Source organism: Lytechinus variegatus, chromosome 4 (assembly GCF_018143015.1).
Source record: "Lytechinus variegatus isolate NC3 chromosome 4, Lvar_3.0, whole genome shotgun sequence".
NCBI lineage: Eukaryota > Metazoa > Echinodermata > Echinoidea > Temnopleuroida > Toxopneustidae > Lytechinus > Lytechinus variegatus.
The window spans coordinates 46,910,982-46,930,988 of record NC_054743.1 but is presented as its reverse complement, the minus strand read 5'-3'; the positions used below and the strand labels follow the sequence as shown (position 1 = coordinate 46,930,988).

At 39.3% G+C, this 20,007-nt stretch overlaps 1 protein-coding gene across 1 annotated transcript in view; it reads right to left on the bottom strand.

Moving 5' to 3' along the window:
* Window positions 1-20,007, bottom strand: part of LOC121414186 (intersectin-1-like) — a 60,991-nt gene that overhangs the window by 14,082 nt on the left and 26,902 nt on the right. The window contains exons 23-30 of the mRNA XM_041607260.1: window positions 18,936-19,419; window positions 17,820-18,007; window positions 15,925-16,193; window positions 15,164-15,424; window positions 13,234-13,355; window positions 12,308-12,430; window positions 11,650-11,686; window positions 9,155-9,352 (exon numbers count right to left, since the gene is read on the bottom strand). Of these exons, the coding sequence (XP_041463194.1) occupies window positions 9,155-9,352; window positions 11,650-11,686; window positions 12,308-12,430; window positions 13,234-13,355; window positions 15,164-15,424; window positions 15,925-16,193; window positions 17,820-18,007; window positions 18,936-19,419 (1,682 nt within the window). The remainder of the gene's footprint in view (window positions 1-9,154; window positions 9,353-11,649; window positions 11,687-12,307; window positions 12,431-13,233; window positions 13,356-15,163; window positions 15,425-15,924; window positions 16,194-17,819; window positions 18,008-18,935; window positions 19,420-20,007) is intronic.

Below are 20,007 nucleotides of genomic sequence, written 5' to 3'. Positions count from 1 at the left end.
TTGTGCATTTACACCCCGTAAAATGTCAATAATACAGCAATATGCGGATAAATTATATTTAAAATATTGGGAATAAGTTGCAAGAAAATTCCAAGCATTGGAGAAATACATTACAATATGAGCACTAACATATTTGCTTGGTAGGCATACTGGGTGATTTCAAATACGGTGTTCGGTGTTGAGAGCGTGAAAAGGCTGCTGAACCGAGCCCCAACACCGAGCTGAGTTCAGAGGAGCGATACCGATCGCATTATCGATATCCTATGACGTCACACCTCTGCGCTGCTGATCATCTCAACTTTACGCGAGAAATTTTTGACGAAAGTGAAATCGGGAAGAAATTGCAGTAAAATGTTATCGTACAGAATGCACAGGTTAAAATCACTGCAATCATCAGAAAGCATATTATTTTTCATTAAAATGTGTAAAAATCTAATGATTTGCGCTCATCTTAACTGTAATAGATAATTTTACGGGGGTGTTTCATCATGTTCGCCTCCTGTTCGTGAACTACAGTTCATCAACACCAACATCGAACTTGAAATCACGATTTTCCCAATCCCTGGGGGTTGGTGTTGGTGAATAGGGAAATTGCACGTAGATCGTCAACACCAGCTTCAATGCTCCGTTCAGCAGACGACATTCAACACTAGAGCTCAACACAAACTGCCGGAAATACTTCATATTTTCCGAGGTCAATCCCAACACCAGCATGATTTCAAGTACGGTGTTGTAGCTGGTGTTGTAACAGATTTCAACACGGTACTTGAAATTATATAACATGTACATGTATGCCTCTGTGTGCAATTACCTTCAACAATCTCAATAAAAATCAATGATAAAATTCAAACCTTTACCCTCATATTTGAAAAAGACACAATAAAACTAAATATTCATATGCCATTTCTCATTTAAAAAAGAATCATAGTTTTCTATCAAGTTCAGAGTCAGATTAAATGTAGATTTAACTGCAAAACGCTTGTTTCAGTAAAAAAAAAAATAATGATAAAAATGATGTTGAATATTCATATTCCACTTTCCTCATTTCATAAATCATTTCCAAAATTTTCATACTTTTTGAAGTTTAGACCACATTATAAAGTGCAAATTGCTAATTTCAGAAATTTCAAGAACTGCTGCAAAAAAAAAAGTTTTTAAGCGAAAATTCAACAACTAACTTTAATGCAGTCAAAAGTGGATTGGTATTTTATTTTGCTAAAAAATTTGTTTAATCACTCTGAATGAGTTAAAAATCTCAGTCAAGTTTTGGGGACTAATCACTACCTCCCCCTTATCCTGTATATATATATATATATATATATATATATTGTTTTTTTAAATCATACATTTATATTGGCGCTATTAATCAGTATACTAAAATATAGTGTAAGAAATAAACCCAAAATTTAATTTAAAACATCAAATATATGTTTGCAGGCCATAAATGGGCTAGAAGTATGACAAATCATCCTCAAAAAAGATTCTTGTTACTAGGTGTATTGTATAGAATATCAATCATGAAAGATATGTTAAAAAAAGGGGTACAAATGCAAGAAAAAAGGGCAATATTTGTATATGAATATCAAACATGGCAGTACAAAAAACAGGTTTCAATTTCAGGATTTAATACTTTAAATCATCCTTTTCAATCAAGTTCTTGAAGCTACAGATAAATTGCTATTTACATGTGTATTTATCCAAATTGTCATGATTACAGTATAACAATAAGCCTTAGATAGATCTGTAAATGACCTAATTGTAAATTATCTGCTAATAATAGAAATGAATATGATTTCTTATTTACTTGTCCAATTTCTATTCTCTATTTCTATGTCTAACTCTACAAGGCTCTATACTTAAAATACCATAAATGAGGCAGATAACCCATGGAAACCATAATCTATAGTATCGTTCTATGTATGTGATATGAAGTGGATATATATTCTCTTTTTATTCAGTTCTATAGAACTATCTCAAACTTTCTTGTAAACATCCTGAAATTCTTAAAGTTCTATTATATGCTGAAGATGGTGGCCTCCATTTCATTTGTGGGGAGCCATCAACATGTATCCCATTTGCATAATGCTTTGTCATTGGCCGTCTAAAGTCGTTCATCCATCTCCATATAAATGATCAAGTATTAACTATGTTAAATACACCTACATGTACATGTAAATCTGACTTGCTTTCTTTCCATTTTTGCTACATGTGATTAATATCAATACTGGATACTTTTGTGAAGCTTACTCAAACATAAAAAGATAGAGAAATACAACAAAGAGAAAATACACATCCCAGTACTGATTTGCAAATATTTCCAACTGAACATACTTGTACCTTGTAAACTGGAAATATAATATAAAACGTGTCTGCATAATCCTGATAAAACATTCATACTTAAAAATCTTACCTATGTAATACCAATAGGTTATACCGATTTGATTTAAAAAGAAATTATAACTTAAAACCAAATCTGAAAAAAAAATTATAATTTGTAAAAATTTGGCAGGTACATGCAAGTGTAAAAAAATTATTATTCCTAAAATATCTATATGATATAAATGTAGTCTACTATCTAAAGTCAATAAATCAATCAATTAATCAATCAGGTTTGTGCTGCTCTATGCTGATATACACAGGTTGACATTGTGTCTCACAATGTCACTACTGACACACACACATAGATGATTGCACTTTCTCATACATTACATACAGTACTTTGATAGGATAACACACAGTGCGACCTGTGCCCCGTCTTACAAAAAGTTGCGATTGAATGGATCGACCACAACTATGGAAAGCCAGGAATGGCAAAATCTCATTTAATTTTTTTTTTCAAAATATTCTCTAGATACAATGTACATTCATACATTCATTGTTTTCTTGACAGTTCCGTGTGTGTACATACAGTGTATGAATTAAAAATGACATTTTGCACATACCCTGGAGGAAAAAAAATATGACATTGATGGACTTCCATATAGTTGAGCATGATCTGTTCAATCGTAACTCTATGTAAGATGGGGCCCAGGGTCCCGTCTTACAAACAGTTGCAATCGATCTGATCAACCTGAACTATATGGAAATCCATCATTGTCATCATTATTCCAACAGGAAATTTGCACAAATGTTCTTTGCATTCAAAGAAGGGCACACCCAATTGTCGAAAACAATGATTGTACGAGTATACAACACATCTAGAAAACACTTTGAAGAAACATGCATTTTAGATGTATGGTAGATTCTCTTTGTAAGACAGGGCCCAGGTTGTCATAGAGACCACCTATACAGAAGGGTCAATTATTCTATAAAGACAAGAAGTTGGTCTCCCTTGAACACCCCTCCCCCCCTCCGGACCGTGATTTGCAGGAACCTGTTTATAACGACCACCTCCTCATAAAGAGTGCTTTTCTATCAAATGTAACTGTGAATGTGACTAGCAACACCCAAAGTTACAGGTATTCTGCAGCCCTGGGCTCCGCCTTACATACCTACATGCCACAAAAAAGGAAAGCCCTCTTTAGAGTGCCGGGTAACTGGTAAGAATACTGTATTTGAATATGTTTCGATAAGACGGAATCTCTTCCTTGATTGGAGTCAATATATTTCTCACTGAATTGTTCACACAACACAGTAAAACAACAAATTCGGAGGTATACAAGAAACGATATGCACAGAGCACTGTGAGTGAATCAGCATCTACTCTCATTTAGAGATTACGGAAAGAAAACAAAGAGGTAATATAGAGCCATCCCTTCCTTATGCATGGACATAGCATCCTGAACGAATCTCGAACAATTTTTCTGCATAACTTGTTTTGACATTACATTCTGAGGCTCTCTTGCTCATATATGCGTACACTGTACCATATTTGGTATCAAAACGAAGATGAAAAGTTGCATTTTTATGATGTTGTATGAAAAAGACCTTGAATTTGTTATATTTGAATTGAAAAATAACAGGGAATCCTGGTTTTCTTTTTTGTGGGATGCAAGAGGGGTTACAAATTGCAATCAATCTATAATTGCAAAGTGATGGAAAATTCATATACCTTTTAACAGCTACACAAATTTAGATCAAATCAATCCCAAGTCTTTGTAAAACTGGTGTTCCTATTAAGCGCTATCATAAGAGTCGATCAGTCCCTTGTGTAAATGTGCACCTAATTATTAAACTTGTATTATCAGTACGTCTCTGTGCTGTGACAATAATGATCTTTGTGCAAAACATGAATATTGAATACTATCACTATTTTTGTTCTTGTCATATCATGTACAGTATACATGTACATGTGTTAATGAATAAAAATTGCATAGTAGTTCTCAATAAATTTCAGTCTATATTTTCAGACAACGTCCAATCTTATTATCATTTTTATTTATAACATGCTTGGAAGCCGATGGATTCGACATTTATACTAATGGATAGCTAGGGTTCTATTGCAGAGGGTCACATGTGCGAATTTAGTGCTAAAAGGGCATTAATATATATTTTAGAATATGCTTACCTGAAAAAATGTCTGGGTTGGAATTAGGGTGTAGCTACATGTACTTTTTGTTATTCCTTTTGTCATTTCTAAAAATATTTTTGGCTGTATTTTATTCTAATTCAACAATCTGTCGATCTCTTTTTTCACTTTATTCTACATGTATATTATTTACTAGTTCTTTTCTTAAAATATAATTAAAATTATATACAGTTCAAACTCTAAACTACATAAAATGTACCAAATTATCTCATCAACTATTAAGAGATGTTCAAGTTATGTATTACATTCACTAACCCTAAGATACATAGGAGCGCCTTGAGCACCTAGCAAGGTGGATACGTGCGTTATACAAATCCTACATGTATATTATTATCATTTTTACAGAAATCTTTGAAAAAATGATTGTATGGACACACAATTCATATATTTCGCTGATTTTATAGACAAACAATCTTTTTATAGATCTGTGCAGTGTGCTCACAGAAAATAATTCCAATATTAGTGACATCATTGTCAGGTCACTGACTTTTTTTTAATTGTTATCAATCAGTGGCGGACCGTGGCCCGGAGACAAGGCATTTGAGGGGCACAGCCTTGTTCACAAACAATAGAGTGCCCCTACAATCGTTGTCTCCTCTAGGTCACAGTCTGCCACTGTTATCAATACACATACTTTTCACATACTTCTTTGCCATTGACTTTGTATACAAAACATTGCCAAATGCCAGAAAAAATTACTAAAAAGTATTGAAATTAAATCACTTCACAATGAGAGGAATTCAATTACCTTTGTTTATGATATGTATGAAAATGATGTGGTGATTACTGTTAATGGTCACTTTAAATGGAAGACAAAAAAAGTTACCAACATATCTTAAAGTTTTGTCTTTTAATACTTTACAAAGCCTAAAGATAAAGTTTAATTAATGACTATATTAGTACAAGACAGAATTGGTCAGAGACAATGTACGTGTACAGTACCTCCATGTTAATGTATATTCAAGCGCCTTTTTTTCATATTATTTTCTTTTTTAACAAGTACAAAATTGGCAATCTCATGATTCTTCTTCATTTCTACAGTTATTTTTTTTGCAAACAAAATTGTTCACTATATGAATCGTTTAAACAAACTTGTGTTTAAAATCGTAAACAACAAATTTTAATTTTTAATATTTAATTATCAATTAATTAAGCATGGTTGTTTGAACTGTTAAACACTACTGTCCGATTTAAGCATTCATTTGTTAAAAATGCAAAACAGCGTTTTTTCTGTGTAATCGCATAAAATTCAAGTTGAATTACAAGTGCAGATGTTGACTATGAGTCATTTGCACTCGAATGTCATTTTAATGATAGAATGCATTTTTTTGGCCACCAAAAATTCAAATGGGGGAAGAAAAAAAGGCATTCAACTTGTACCAGCAAACACTTGGCTTCTAAACCTGGCAGTTCACATTCCAGTGGGTTAACAAAACAACTTCACAAGAAAGTTTTATAACACATCCCTGTTGTGAATACACATGTAGGTGCCCAGCAGCTCCCCAATAAAATATATTGTCTACACAATGGCTTTGGAAACAATACCCCACATGTCGGGGAACACTACATGTATACAATTATTGAAGGAACAATGCTACCTATTTTGTTTTCATTGCATTATATCATTATCTTATGAATGGAATGATAAAACCTGCGATATATTACTTAAAATTTCTAAATACAATTTTTACAGATGTTAATAAAATCTGTCAAGTATGCAATTCAAATGGATAGAGCAATGAAATTATCTCACTACTTAGAATTAATCTACATTTAACACTACATTCAAGACTTTATAGACAATTACTCTTAGTATATAAAAACACTATTTTGCATACTGTATGTACAGACATTCCTATTAAAAACCAATGTTATGGCCTGATGAAATATATGTAACACTCATACTTTGCAATGCTGCTTAACATAATTGATATTAATCTAAAAAAAATTTCGGAATAAACAAGTGGTAACAGCATTAAAGAGCCTACTGTGTACGTAAATGAATAGTGGGCTCATTAAAGCTGCTGCTTTTTATCCTGTATGAGTTTATTGCCCTACGACAAAGAGAGCAACCATTACTGGACCTATTCAGGAAATAAAACTGCGAATGATACTCGCTCGAAACAGCTTTCACCCTGGCTTCGGGCCACATATTCAAAACCAACTTCATTACATTACATGTAGGTCATTATGCGACCGAGCTTAGTCTTACCATTCTTATCAAACCTTTAAGCAAGGATTAAAGGGCCATTCCACTACCTTGATCTGATACCCCGAACCATTCCCATCGATATGTTGGCAGAGGATTCTAAGGACATGGTGAAAGCTGGCATTTATTGCAATCGGCATGACGTTTAGAATGACATTTCTGGCTGATCTTCCTGATCAGTAAACACGCATTTTGAATCGGAAGAGTGGGAACAGCGTAAATGACGCGGCGCGTAGTCATGGGATTATCGCAAATATGCCTTTCCAGATGTACTAACGGCGTAGACGTTACGAAGCACTCGCTCAATTCAGCAGCTTTTGTTCCTACACAGTACTTTTCTCTGACTCAGGTAAAAAAGGTTCCACAATCTCTAGGTTTGCGAAATCGTGGTAAGATTGGCATAGTGGAATGGCCCTTTACTGTAGCGACATGAATAATGGTAGAATTTTGGTTGGTAGTGGGTTTCAGGTATAAAAGGACATACGCTTTCAATGTCTGTCAGAAAGGACTGCTTCCGACTCACGCAGATCTGCAAGCAGTTCGGGATAGATTCAGTATCAAGAGAAATAGCTTAAGCCTAGACCTAGCTAACGCTCAGTCACACCAACTCAAGACCGATGGGGAGCTACTGGGCCATTTCCATTGGCATACCATCGGTCGGTTCGGGGCCGGTTTCGTTGATGTGACTGCAGCAGAACTCTATCACCGGTGACTAGCACATTAGTATGGGAACGGTCAAGAGCATCTGAGACCCACTACCAAACACAACTCTGAATGATGCACACAAGTGCTGACTGAACAGTGATCATATAAACAGGAGGACTCGAAGGTGGGTGGAGCAGTTCCGAAGGTTGTCCAAAAAGAGGCCATCAAGAAGTCCAAGACTGGTGTCGTTCCCATCTCAGTGCCTCTCAGTCGAGTTGTATATCCAGATACTTCCAAAGATGGGGGGTTTTTTGCACCGGTTTCAATTTCTCAATCCAGGTATAAGTTTGGTAGTGGGTCTTAAATGCTCTTTTTTGTAAAGAGTGGTATGCTAAGAGACCGGGGTACTTGGTTCTAGTGGGGGATGGAAGCAGAGAAGATGAAAGAACAAATTGATTTTAGTGCATGGATTGGCTCTTTTGATAGTCAACATGGAGAAGAGGGAGGGGAAGGGGGCGGGGTTAGTAGCTGTCGGTAGAGGGTACAATGTATGGCAAATTACAGGATTTGTCATTGCTAATCTTTTACATCAATGCCAAATAAACTTTTCTTCACCAGGTAAACTACAACAACTCCTTAAACAGAAGACACCCCCCCCCCCCCGTTCCCCAGATCATCATAGCGCAAGTTAATACAAATTGATGCAGAGGTTCAAGGCTCCAGCAATGAGTCGCATCCAGGAAAAAAAAACATTGAAATAAAACAATGAAATGTTCAAAAGAGCCCTGGAAAATCCCCAATCACTGAAAGACTTATACAAATGTTGCAGGATTAGGCAGCAGGTTGTAAAAAGGAACAGCCCCCCCTCCTCCCGCCCGGAAATGACTAACTAACTGCTGTTTGCCTGGTCACATTGTTCAGACCAACCTTAAAGGTTGGTCCCAGAGAAAAATAATCATATCTAATTGACACATGCTGTCAAACCTGCATTACACATGCACAATTACTCTCCCGAGAGGACCCCTCCCCGGAAGATATCTTTCCAGGAAAGCCCATCTTTCACAGGATAGCTCTTTTCATGGGCAAATCTACAAAAGCACACTTTTCACCAATGACAGATCCCGAGGGAGAACACCCCTCCCTATAAGAACATAGCTTCCTTTCTCCCTCCAAGGGCAACTTTCCAAACAGGACATCTTCCATCCAGTTGACACTCTTTTGTCAGGGTGAACTTCCCCTTGAACAAAGTCCCTAGTTGAAATATATCAAACTGTACATCACCATACATGTAGAACAAAACAACATAGCCACTGCCAGAATATTGCCAGAATGAGACATGTACAGCTACAAGCATGGTTGAAGAAGTCTTTCTTTATTCAGAATCGTGATATGTCTAGCAGTTTGGGTAAGCTTTCACTTGAGGGGCTCCAAGCGGTAAGATCTCCTTTCTAATGCTGGATCAGCAACGACTCAATCTACGACAAATGTCTGGGTACTCTTTCAGAAAGACTTGTTATAATAATAAATGCACAGTTTCTATAAAAAGTATACTGTCAGTCAATCAAATTGAATGATTTTGTAAACTATTATTGCACATTAGTTAGTATATCAAGTTTCATGAAATGAACCCCTGATGAAACTTGAAGCCTTGCAAGTGAAAGCTTACAGAAACAGCTAAATTTCATGATTGTGGAAGAGTGATTTCTCAAGTTCAGTGATACAAGCAGGGTTTTCATACAGCAAGGCAAGCGGAAAATGGAACGGTTACTTACAGTCAACGGCGGGAGCACTTTTGCTATCCCCGAGCTCTTGAACGTAATTGGACGGGAAGACGCCCTCGGTGCCGTTCAGCTCCCCTCTCCACCAGTCAGGGTCCTCCTTATTCAGGACGTTGATGACCATGCCCTTCTGAAAGGAGAGTTCGTCCTGGTTCTGCTGCGTGTACGGGTAGATGGTAATCACCTGGCATACTGGGAAATGTATAAAGGGGAGGAGAAAGTTCAATCTCAATACGAGCTCAATTCCACAAAACTTTGCTCAAAAAAGTGAACAAAGTCAAGGAACATGCGAAAGCTTGTCTTTCTCATTGCACTCTTGACAGCCAGTTTTCAAGAACGAAAGTGGTTTGCAATTTCTGGATGCAATTTTCACATCCGAATTGCTTACATGTAATCACAAAATCTGTGTGTTCAAAGAGCCTTTTTTTTTAATAAAATAAAGACACAAGCAAGCTGGGGCACTACATATCACCAAAGTGTCACTATAGATTCAAAGGACGAAAAATTTTATGACAGTTATTACATCTTTGTAAGACTGGAATAACGTATAAAATACTGTAATACAGTCTACATTATCAAACCATTACCAAGTTCCCGACATATCAGAATAAGCATGGAATTTACTGGAGATCACCGAACGAAGACAAGCATAAAAATCATGTGGGCACTGAACTCATCACTGCTTGGAAAAAGAATCATTAGCTAAAACCATGTTATGAATATGTCATTAACTACTGTGTAAATACTACTTCACGTATGCATGGGTGGTCATCGTGTTCGATGCTGACGAAGTCTAACAGCTTGCAGACGAAACGTCGCTTTCCCACTATGTTTGTTACATGGTGAGACAACTGGTTATTTTCCCTACTCAATCCTTCACCACGATAACAGAGATGCCAACTTTTGGAAATCAGAATTAGGGAGGATTTGCAACCGCCACCAAATTATGTGCGCATAGCGCACATCTCGAGCGCGGAGCGCTCGACCCTTGCGGCCGGGGTCCAGGGCCCTGGAAGCTCTGGGTTTCTAGATGCTCTCTGGTGCAATCTGACCCTTATTTTGGGGCATTTCACATGTTTTGAAATAAACATTGTTCCCACTTTTTTAACATAAAAAATATCAAACATGTCAAAAATGCATTTTCACATGTAAAAAAAAATGAAGGGACAAATGAAGTACAACATGTACCTGTTCAACAACAATAATGAGGAATTATCACTATCGGCTATAGGCAGGTTGTGTTCAACTATATTAAAATCCAGTAAAGAAAAGCTCAGCGCTGGTCCCTTGCTTGGTGAAAAAACTGAAATAAAGACAACAGGGTACTAGTGGAGCTCGAAGATCTTGTCTTCGCAATGTCCGTAGGCCTATGCCGTTTGCTCCCGAACGTTTGTGCTTCCGAATTATCATCACGACGTCCCTGCTAAACTGAAATGTCCACGCTGCAAATTGCGCAAAATGCATGGTAAATTCCTCTTTCCGAACACACAGGTTCTGGAGACTGTATTCAGTCTTATACTTCTGATACAATTTCTTGGTCTTCTTTTCGCCATTTCGTGTCAATATCAACCCGTCAATACGCCGAAATCACACACCGATATTCCACCGCACGACTCGACAAATCCAGTGGCCGAGAGCGCACACGCCTCGCGAAGCTAGCCGGGCCTACCGGCCTGGTGCACAGTGGATTCCCGTTGGGCATATCACATGCACCAGCTTTTCGCTGCTCCTTATTTGTCTACCTTTCACACAGAATTAAGTAGCAGCAAACGTAATGGAGTTACTACATGCTAAAGTTAGCAGACGATACATGTCCTTCCAATCCAATTTGATGATTTTGATCAATGCAAGAAAATCGTAATTTCGGGAGGATAAGGATGGTAATCGTAAGGGCGGGAGTTGGGATGAATTTTCGGGAGCCTCCCGATGAAATCGGGAGGGTTGGCATCTCTGCGATAACCCTGTTCCACATCATCGAGTTAGATTCTGTTTGAACTCTGTTTGCAATTGTTATTACAACTGGAATTTATATCTAACCATAGAAATAGAGAGGGCAGAGGGATCGATTAACTTTTCATGCGTTACGTTCGCATTATTGCACATCCGTAGGCGTGTTTCGTTCGCATTTTGGCACAACCACACATTTCCCATAGACGTCCCCTGTCCCATTGTTTTTCGAACAATTGCACGCCCCGGAGCGAGTGCGACATTAGTTATAGCGTTCGACGGATTATTGCAGTTTACAAATTACAGAATCGTTTTCCCAAAAAATCAATACATCCTGATCACAGCCAGGAGGTTCATTGAAAAAGGAGAGGATAAAATCAATAAAACCCTCCTCACAAACAATACCATGGCCAGGTTTGTTGTTAGGAGTCTGTGAATGAGACCCCTAAATAATGCAACACACAGCGGGTTTACAGGTGAACGCATGAAGAGTTAAATTTCACTAGGACTAAAAAATATTTATTACATATTACGTGACTCACCCATATCGATGCCTGGTGTTAACCTCTGATTTGCTTGCTGTAAGAGATTCGAGAAAGATTAGATGGTCAGTGGCTTCAAGAAACTTGCTACTTGGTCAGTGATATATTTGGGAATATTAGAGTTGAAGCTGGACAATGTGGACTGAGGAGCAGGAAATTTGAGGCAGCATATTATTATGGTCTAATTTGATCATATTGGTAACAATACTACTTTACTTTCATCAATGCAATTCTAATTTTAACCATGACAACGGCCGGGAGGGGGGCAAGAAGGAGGAGGAAGAGAGGGTGGATCAACCCCACTTTAACATTTTACTTCACTTATCGAATACATCTTTGCTTCTATCAGTCATCCGACTGTTTTAACGAGAATGCTTTTACAATAACCTGAAATGAAGAGAGAGAGGGCAAGAAGAGAAGACAAATTGAATGTTTGTATTGTCCTATGTAAGAAATTCCTTTCACATTGGTTTTACAAAATTACAAATACATATGCACATAGACAGAATGAAATAGACTTACAATACCGTGGGATTACATTCACAAACAAAATGCCGTATACGTTATTTAAATATCATACGGCAGAGCAGAAAATATGACAAATTAGACAAAAAACAGACGAAAATCCCGATGTTGGTCGCCCTTTAAAGACACTCACCGTAGGAGGAGTCAGGATACTTGGTGATTTTGAAGTCTCGCCTGGAGTGGCCTTGCCACCCGATTCCATTAACTTCACATAATTTGCAGGGAACCAGCCGATCTGACGTTTCTTGCCTCTTGCCTGAAAAAAAAAACATGTTACAGATATGATCAACAACTCCAATACACAAAACAATCAACCATAGTTGATCTGAACTGGTATTCCAGTTGTTAGGTAGTGTAAAACATCTTATGACCCTCAAATTGCCTTTACCTTCTTGTTTAACATCTGATTTCCATTAAATTTCAGCCTTATGCTTATTTTATTTTTTTCTCTACTTGTTCAAATCACACGGGTCGTGTGGTCCAGTGGTTAGAGCATTGGACTCATAATCGCAAGGTTGTGAGTTCGAATCCCAACTCTGCCATTGTCTCCACTTTGATAAAAAGGCCCAAGAGTGATATCTGTCATCTATTACGTCAGCCACTATGACTGATTAACCTAGACGTAAAATGTTTCCAAGGTAATTGGTTATATACCAGCTTGGCATTTACCAGCAGAAAATGCTGTCCTGTCGAGTTCCTACGGGAGTTACCACAAACAGAAACAGAAACAGAAATTGCCGTTGGGGTGGGCTAGGCCTTTGCAGGAATAAAACGAACTGTAGCTTTTGGGAACATCGCATTCATTCTTGTTCAATATTGAAGTTAATGTTTAATTGTGCAGACATTGCATAAGTCCAAGTCTAGTGTAAAGTTGCGCATGAGTGGAGCATGTACTAGTCAGCTACAAGTACATAGCAATACATCATTTAGCAGTAGAAAGGGCCACTAATCGAGAGTGAAGTCTCGCATAACATACAAGCTTTGCGAAACGACTCCTTGCAATGTCACCGCAAGTGGAATCCCCCAACGGGTGTCTTTGTGGGATATGATTGAGCTCACCTGTAGTTCACCTTCCCACCAACCACTCGCGTTCTTCTTCCGGACCATGATGAGCTGCCCTGCGGTCAGGCTCAGCTGCTCGGCACCCGTCGCTTCATACGATGCAAGGACTTTAGCTATCTCTGCAGAGATGGAAAGAAGGATAAGAGAGAGAATGATAATTTTTGGGGGAAATAGAGAGAACGAGGGACAGAAAGTGAGGAAGAGGAGAGAGAAAGGAGAGGAAGGAAAAGAGAGAGAGATGGAGAGTGAAGGGCAGCGAATGGAGGATAATGAGAGCATAGAAATTAAGAGAAAGAGAGAGAGAGAAAAAGAGAAAGGGTAAGTAAGTGACAGGAATTTCGGAAGACAATATAATATGTATACAGAGATAGAGTGAGAGAGAGAGAGGGGGGATGGGAGAAGAAAAATGAACAAGTGGAATGCCTCTGGCCGTCTCACCTGCATCACGCGGTTCAATATAGCAGCAGTGCTGACTTTGAATACTACTCTAACTCGCACAAGATGTTCAGTGATACATGGTTACTCTTATGTCCACTTTTTATGAACTAGACCAATAAACTTACAGAGATATGATGGTTATTCAACAAAAAACCCCAACATGGCCAAAGTTCTTTGACCTTACATGACCTTTGACCTTGATCATGTGACCTGAAACTCGCACAGGATGTTCAGTGATACTTGATTACTCTTATGTACAAGTTTCATGAATCAGATCCATAAACTTTCAAAGTTTTGATGGTAATTCAACTGATACACCCACTTCGGCCAAAGTTCATTGACCTTTGACCTTGGTCATGTGACCTGAAACGCGCACAGGATGTTCAGTGATATTTGATTACTCATATGTCCAAGTTTAATGAACTAGACTAAAAAACTTTCAAAGTTATGATGGTAATTCAACAGATACCCCCGATTTGGCCAAAGTTCATTGACCCTAAATGACCTTTGACCTTAATCATGAGACCTGAAACTTGCACAAAATATTCAGTGATGCTTGATTACTATTATGTCCAAGTTTCATGAATCAGATCCATAAACTTTCAAAGTTATGATGGGAATTCAACAGATATCCCCAATTCGGCCAAAGTTCATTGACCCTAAATGACCTTTGACCTTGGTCATGTGACGTGAAACTCATGCAGGATGTTCAGTGATACTTGATTAACCTTATGTCCAAGTTTCATGAACTAGGTCCATATATTTTCTAAGTTATGATGACATTTCAAAAACTTAACCTCAGGTTAAGATTTCAATGTTGATTCCTCCAACATGGTCTAAGTTCATTGACCCTAAATGACCTTTGACCTTGGTCATGTGACATGAAACTTTATTAGGATGTTCAGTAATACTTGATTAACCTTATGGCCAAGTTTCATGAACTAGGTCCATATACTTTCTAAGTTATGATGTCATTTCAAAAACTTAACCTCAGGTTAAGATTTGATGTTGACGCCGCCGCCGTCGCCGCCGGAAAAGCGGCGCCTATAGTCTCACTCTGCTTCGCAGGTGAGACAAAAATTAAGAAGAAAATATTAATACATGTAGGAAGAAAAGGAGATCGAATGCAGACAAAAGTGAAATATTGGTGGAGGGTGGTTAAACAAATTAATGAATGAAGATACAGAATAATATATATAAATAAGGATAAACATGGATGAATAAACAATTCGATAAATTATTAACTAAATAAGCAATAAATGAATGGATGAATAAACAAACAGATAGAAATATGAATTGTAGGTCCAGGGATAATTTTCCTGGTATCGCATCGCAATTTGCTCCACATTTTTGAAAGACTGCTATGAATAAAGTCTTTTGTGTAGCATATTTTAACATAGGACTGCACATTACTAAGTTGAGAGCATTTCTTTTATGACCAAAAATGCCATTCAAATCTGTCAAAGCAAAATCATTCCCTGTAGATTACCTGGTTTCCTTGACAGAGATCCAGACTTTGCAGCAACATCCGCTGGTATGCCCGGAGCGAGGGATGGACCAACGCCGGACGATGAACCCTGACCCTCGGGCTGTGCCGTCTGGACGTAGTTAGAAGGAAAGATGCCTTCCCTGCCTCCGATCTTACCCGTCCACCACTCTCCATCTTTCTTGGTGACGGTGATGCGCTCCCCAGCCTCAAACGTAAGATCGCTTGGTTCGTCCGAAGAGTACGTGTACAGAGCCACACACTCTGTAAAAAAAGAAAAGGAATGCAACAGAAAGGAATGAATAAGTGACCTTTCAAAGGCGAGTCCTTATTATGGTATAGTGGTTCTGACTCTCGCATTTAAATCGGAGGGTCGTGTGTGTGTGAACCTTAACCATGGTTATCCACACTGCAAACAACCCAGATAAATTAAAGGGGGATGTGGCGGGAATTCATGCCTTGATATGCAGAAGAATGTAAGAGGTCTCTCTCTATGTTCCAATGAATGCACATACCCATGTGTGCTTATCTGTGTTGGTGATATTCAAAAACCTAAGTCTCTACCTAGGTGGCATAAATTTACAATGTTTGGCTTGCTTTACAATGGCAACACTTATTGGATCTACATATGAGAAGACCTATGATCACGTGAAAATGATTGCCTTCTTTTTTTAGATGATCTCTCCAAATGACTGCTTTTTGCGACAATTGAAGTCTGGCTTCAAGATTAAAATCAAGAGTTTGGCATGGAAATGAGTTCTCACCTTCTGATTTCTCTCCCCCGGCATCTGCCTGTTGAGGGGCGCTATTATCCAGTGTAGCTGTCACAGCCACCACGGGTGCAGCAACCGCTGGATCGGGTTGCACCGGTTGCTGAAGGGACGTCGGAGGGGGGCTCGGTTGCTTGGTCACCTTCGGGGTGTTTGCGTACAGGGCAAACGGATCCTCGGATTGGGGTTTAGGGGTGTTGGCGTAGATGGCGTCCATGTCACCGGAGTTGCGGAAACTGTGGCCCTTGCCCTCGGGCGTTGACCTGAAGAAAGAGAAGGCATGAGAAGGTTCAGTGGGTGTACGGGGGTTCCGTGACACTTCCTGCGGTGAAATCGCTCTGCTGTTAATTCCACACACTAGTGGAATGACAGATTTTTAACCCTGGATTTAATGATGTACTCTATCCTAATCCTAACATCAAACCCTACTGCATCCCTTACCCTAAACCTACATGTATACATTTAAAGTAATTTACAAGTAAAGCCTGGAGCAATTGCTGCCAGAGCAAATGCACTAAATGTCACTGTATGGGGAGCATTAGGAAGAGCATTGGCGGATAAAAGAGCAGAGACAAGGATAGAATTAGAGTGGGTAAAAAGTGTTGACAGGGGACCGTTTGATGGAATTTGTTATGAGAAAACAAAAAAAGCAAAGTTGTTCACAGCTATATTTACCAAAATTCTTGTATTCCGAAATTAAACTTCATGCAATTTTGTTGTAGAATCTTGAATTCATTTTTTTTTAATCCTGTACATGTATGCCTCATCATCACCATCATCATCACCATCATCACCATCACCATCATCACCATCAGCAACAGCGTCATCATCATCATCATCATCACCATCACCATCACCATCATCACCATCAGCAACAGCGTCACCATCATCACCATCATCATCATCATCATCATCACCATCAGCAACAGCGTCACCATCATCATCACCATCACCATCAGCATCACCATCATCATCATCATCATCACCATCATCATCATCATCACCATCAGCAACATTATCACCATCAGCAACAGCATCACCATCATCATCACCATCACCATCAGCAACAGCATCACCATCATCATCACCATCATCATCACCATCAGCAACAGCATCACCATCATCATCACCATCACCATCACCATCATCACCATCATCATCATCATCATCATCACCATCAGCAACAGCGTCACCATCATCATCACCATCATCATCACCATCATCATCACCATCATCACCATCAGCAACAGCGTCACCATCAGCAACAGCGTCACCATCATCATCACCATCATCACCATCAGCAACAGCGTCACCATCATCACCATCATCATCATCATCATCATCACCATCAGCAACAGCGTCACCATCATCATCACCATCACCATCAGCAACAGCATCACCATCATCATCATCATCACCATCATCATCATCATCACCATCATCATCATCATCACCATTATCATCATCATCACCATCATCATCATCATCACCATCAGCAACATCATCACCATCAGCAACAGCATCACCATCAGCAACAGCATCACCATCATCATCACCATCATCATCACCATCAGCAACAGCATCACCATCATCATCACCATCATCATCATCATCACCATCAGCAACAGCATCACCATCATCATCACCATCATCATCACCATCAGCAACAGCGTCATCATCATCATCATCATCGTCATTGTCATTGCCATCATCGTCAACATCATCATCATCACCAACTCCAATTTCAGCATCAACATCATCATCCTAGGCTTACAATCTTCAAAATCAACCTCACTATCATCCTCGGCATCACCATAATCATCATCATCATCACCATGAGCGACACTACCACCATCATCACATCTGCTCCAACAACCGCATCAACTTACTCCTCAAGGAACTGGACGTGCGCTTTAGGGAACCAGCCCCGCCTGCCGTCGATCTCCCCGGACCACCACATATCCTGCTTCTCCAGGACGGTGATGGTGTCTCCGGCTTTGAATGACAGGTGATTGTCCTTCTTGGCGTCCCAGTCATACAGGGCCTTTACCCGGGTTCCAGCTGGGGGTATCGTACCCTGTGGTCATGAATTGGAAAGAGTGAAGTGGAGGGGTAGAGAGCAAGAAAGAGATGGAAAGAGAGAGACGGACATTAGAAATGAGGGAAAGGGAGAGTGTGTAACAAAGAGCCAGAGAGGGAGATAGAGAGGCAGAGTTAAAGTGGACGTGCAGAGGTAGAGAGAAAGCGAAAGAGATGGAAAAGGAAAGAGATAGACATTAGAAGGGAGAGGGAGAGTATGCAACAGAGAGCCAGAGAGGGAGAAAGAGAGGCAGAGTTAAAGTGGACGAGCAGAGGAAGAGAGAAAGAGAAAGAAAGAGATGGAAAAAGAAAGAGATAGACATTAGACGTAAGGGAGAGGGACAGTGTGCAACAGACAACCAGAGAGAGAGAGAGAAAGAGAGGCAGAGTTAGAGTGGACGAGCAGAGGAAATATAAAGAAAGAAAATAGACAAGGGGAGTAAAAAGTGGAGTTGAAGTGGAACAGGAATAGATAAGAGAAGTGAGAGATGAGTCAAAGGAGGAAGTAAAGCAAAAAAAAACTTTTAGAAGATAATAAAAATATATCACTCAATTGCAGTAGGACACAATTCATTTCTCATCTCTCTTGCAAGTACAGGTATGGGAAATGACTGAATTTGAAAAAAAAAACATTATATAGAAAAATAATCTATGCCTAAGCTTCACTGAATCAAATTATCATGGTATCATTCTCTTTGTTAGAGGATCACTGATGCAAAATAAGAATTAAAACTTTGCAGGCAAAGTAATAAAATTTATTACTTAAATGTATTTCCTCTTTTTGGGGGGATACTCATTGTCAAGCTTTTTGCAATTGAGAGGTGCACTGACTTTCAGTTGAATCACATTTTGTTTTTCTTTGACACAGATTGTGAAGACGGTGCAATCTTCAAGCATAAAAGCATGATTTGTATTAACGATCCTACCTGATTTGGAACAGGTGATGGGGTGGACCCTGTCTGCGGTACAACCTTGGTGAACGAGGATTGACTATCAGCTGCTGCTACCTTAGAATCACTCTCTCCAATCACATCATAGACTGGCTCGTCTGTAGCTCCCTGCACAGAGCTGGTAACCGGTTCCTTCTCGATTGGCTTTGGCTTACTGACCTGCGGGATGGCACTAGCCTCTGCGGCGGCAGAGAAGGCAGCGGTCAACGCCGCGACGGATCGTGAGGAGGAGGGGGCTGCTGGAGCGGACTCTAATTCTGAGACTGGTGTGGAATGGGGTGTGGTTGGTTCCTGAGGGGCAGGGGACGGACTGGACGTTGCCACCGGAGCCGTGTCTGGAGCTGGAGAGGGGGTGAGACTGGAGGGTGCCGGAGCAGAGGCAGTCAGGCTGGCTGAGGCGGATAGAGCGGCAGAGACTGCTGCAGGGGTTGGAGCGGACTGCTGCTTCACCTCAATGCTCCTGTCAAAGACATACAAAAAATTCTTTGATATATTGCAAGAAACACTTACAGGAAGTTTCATTAGGTATTGTAATCAGCTTCTTTTTTTTATTTTGTACATCAAAGCTCCTTTTTCTCCTTTCTTACTTCACATCATGCCAAAATTTGAAAGCATTACAAATTTCCACAAGAACGAATAGGATAATTATTTCTGGGAGTGGGGTCCCATATAAATAAGTATGTGTTAGGGGGGCAAAAGTAATTTCGCTTTATACTGAAAATATCTTAAGCAGCAGTGTTATCACATTATGCTGTTACTCTTTATTACCCCAAACAATACAAAATTCTGTAATTATAGGACTCTTCTACAATTCATTCTTTTCATAGTATCTTATAGATTTCATGTCAGTTGCTAAGTTACTAAATAACTTTCTGAACGCTTTTTACTTTGACAAAAGAAAATTGTGACAGGGCTCATTCAAGTGTAGCGTCTATAAAAAGAAGTTGTTAATGTTAACAGCTTTGCCATTAGTACTGGGTATCCCACGGACAAAGTTTCTCTGGCCAGCTCAAAAAAAAGAAGATCCCATACAACAAGCAGCAATATC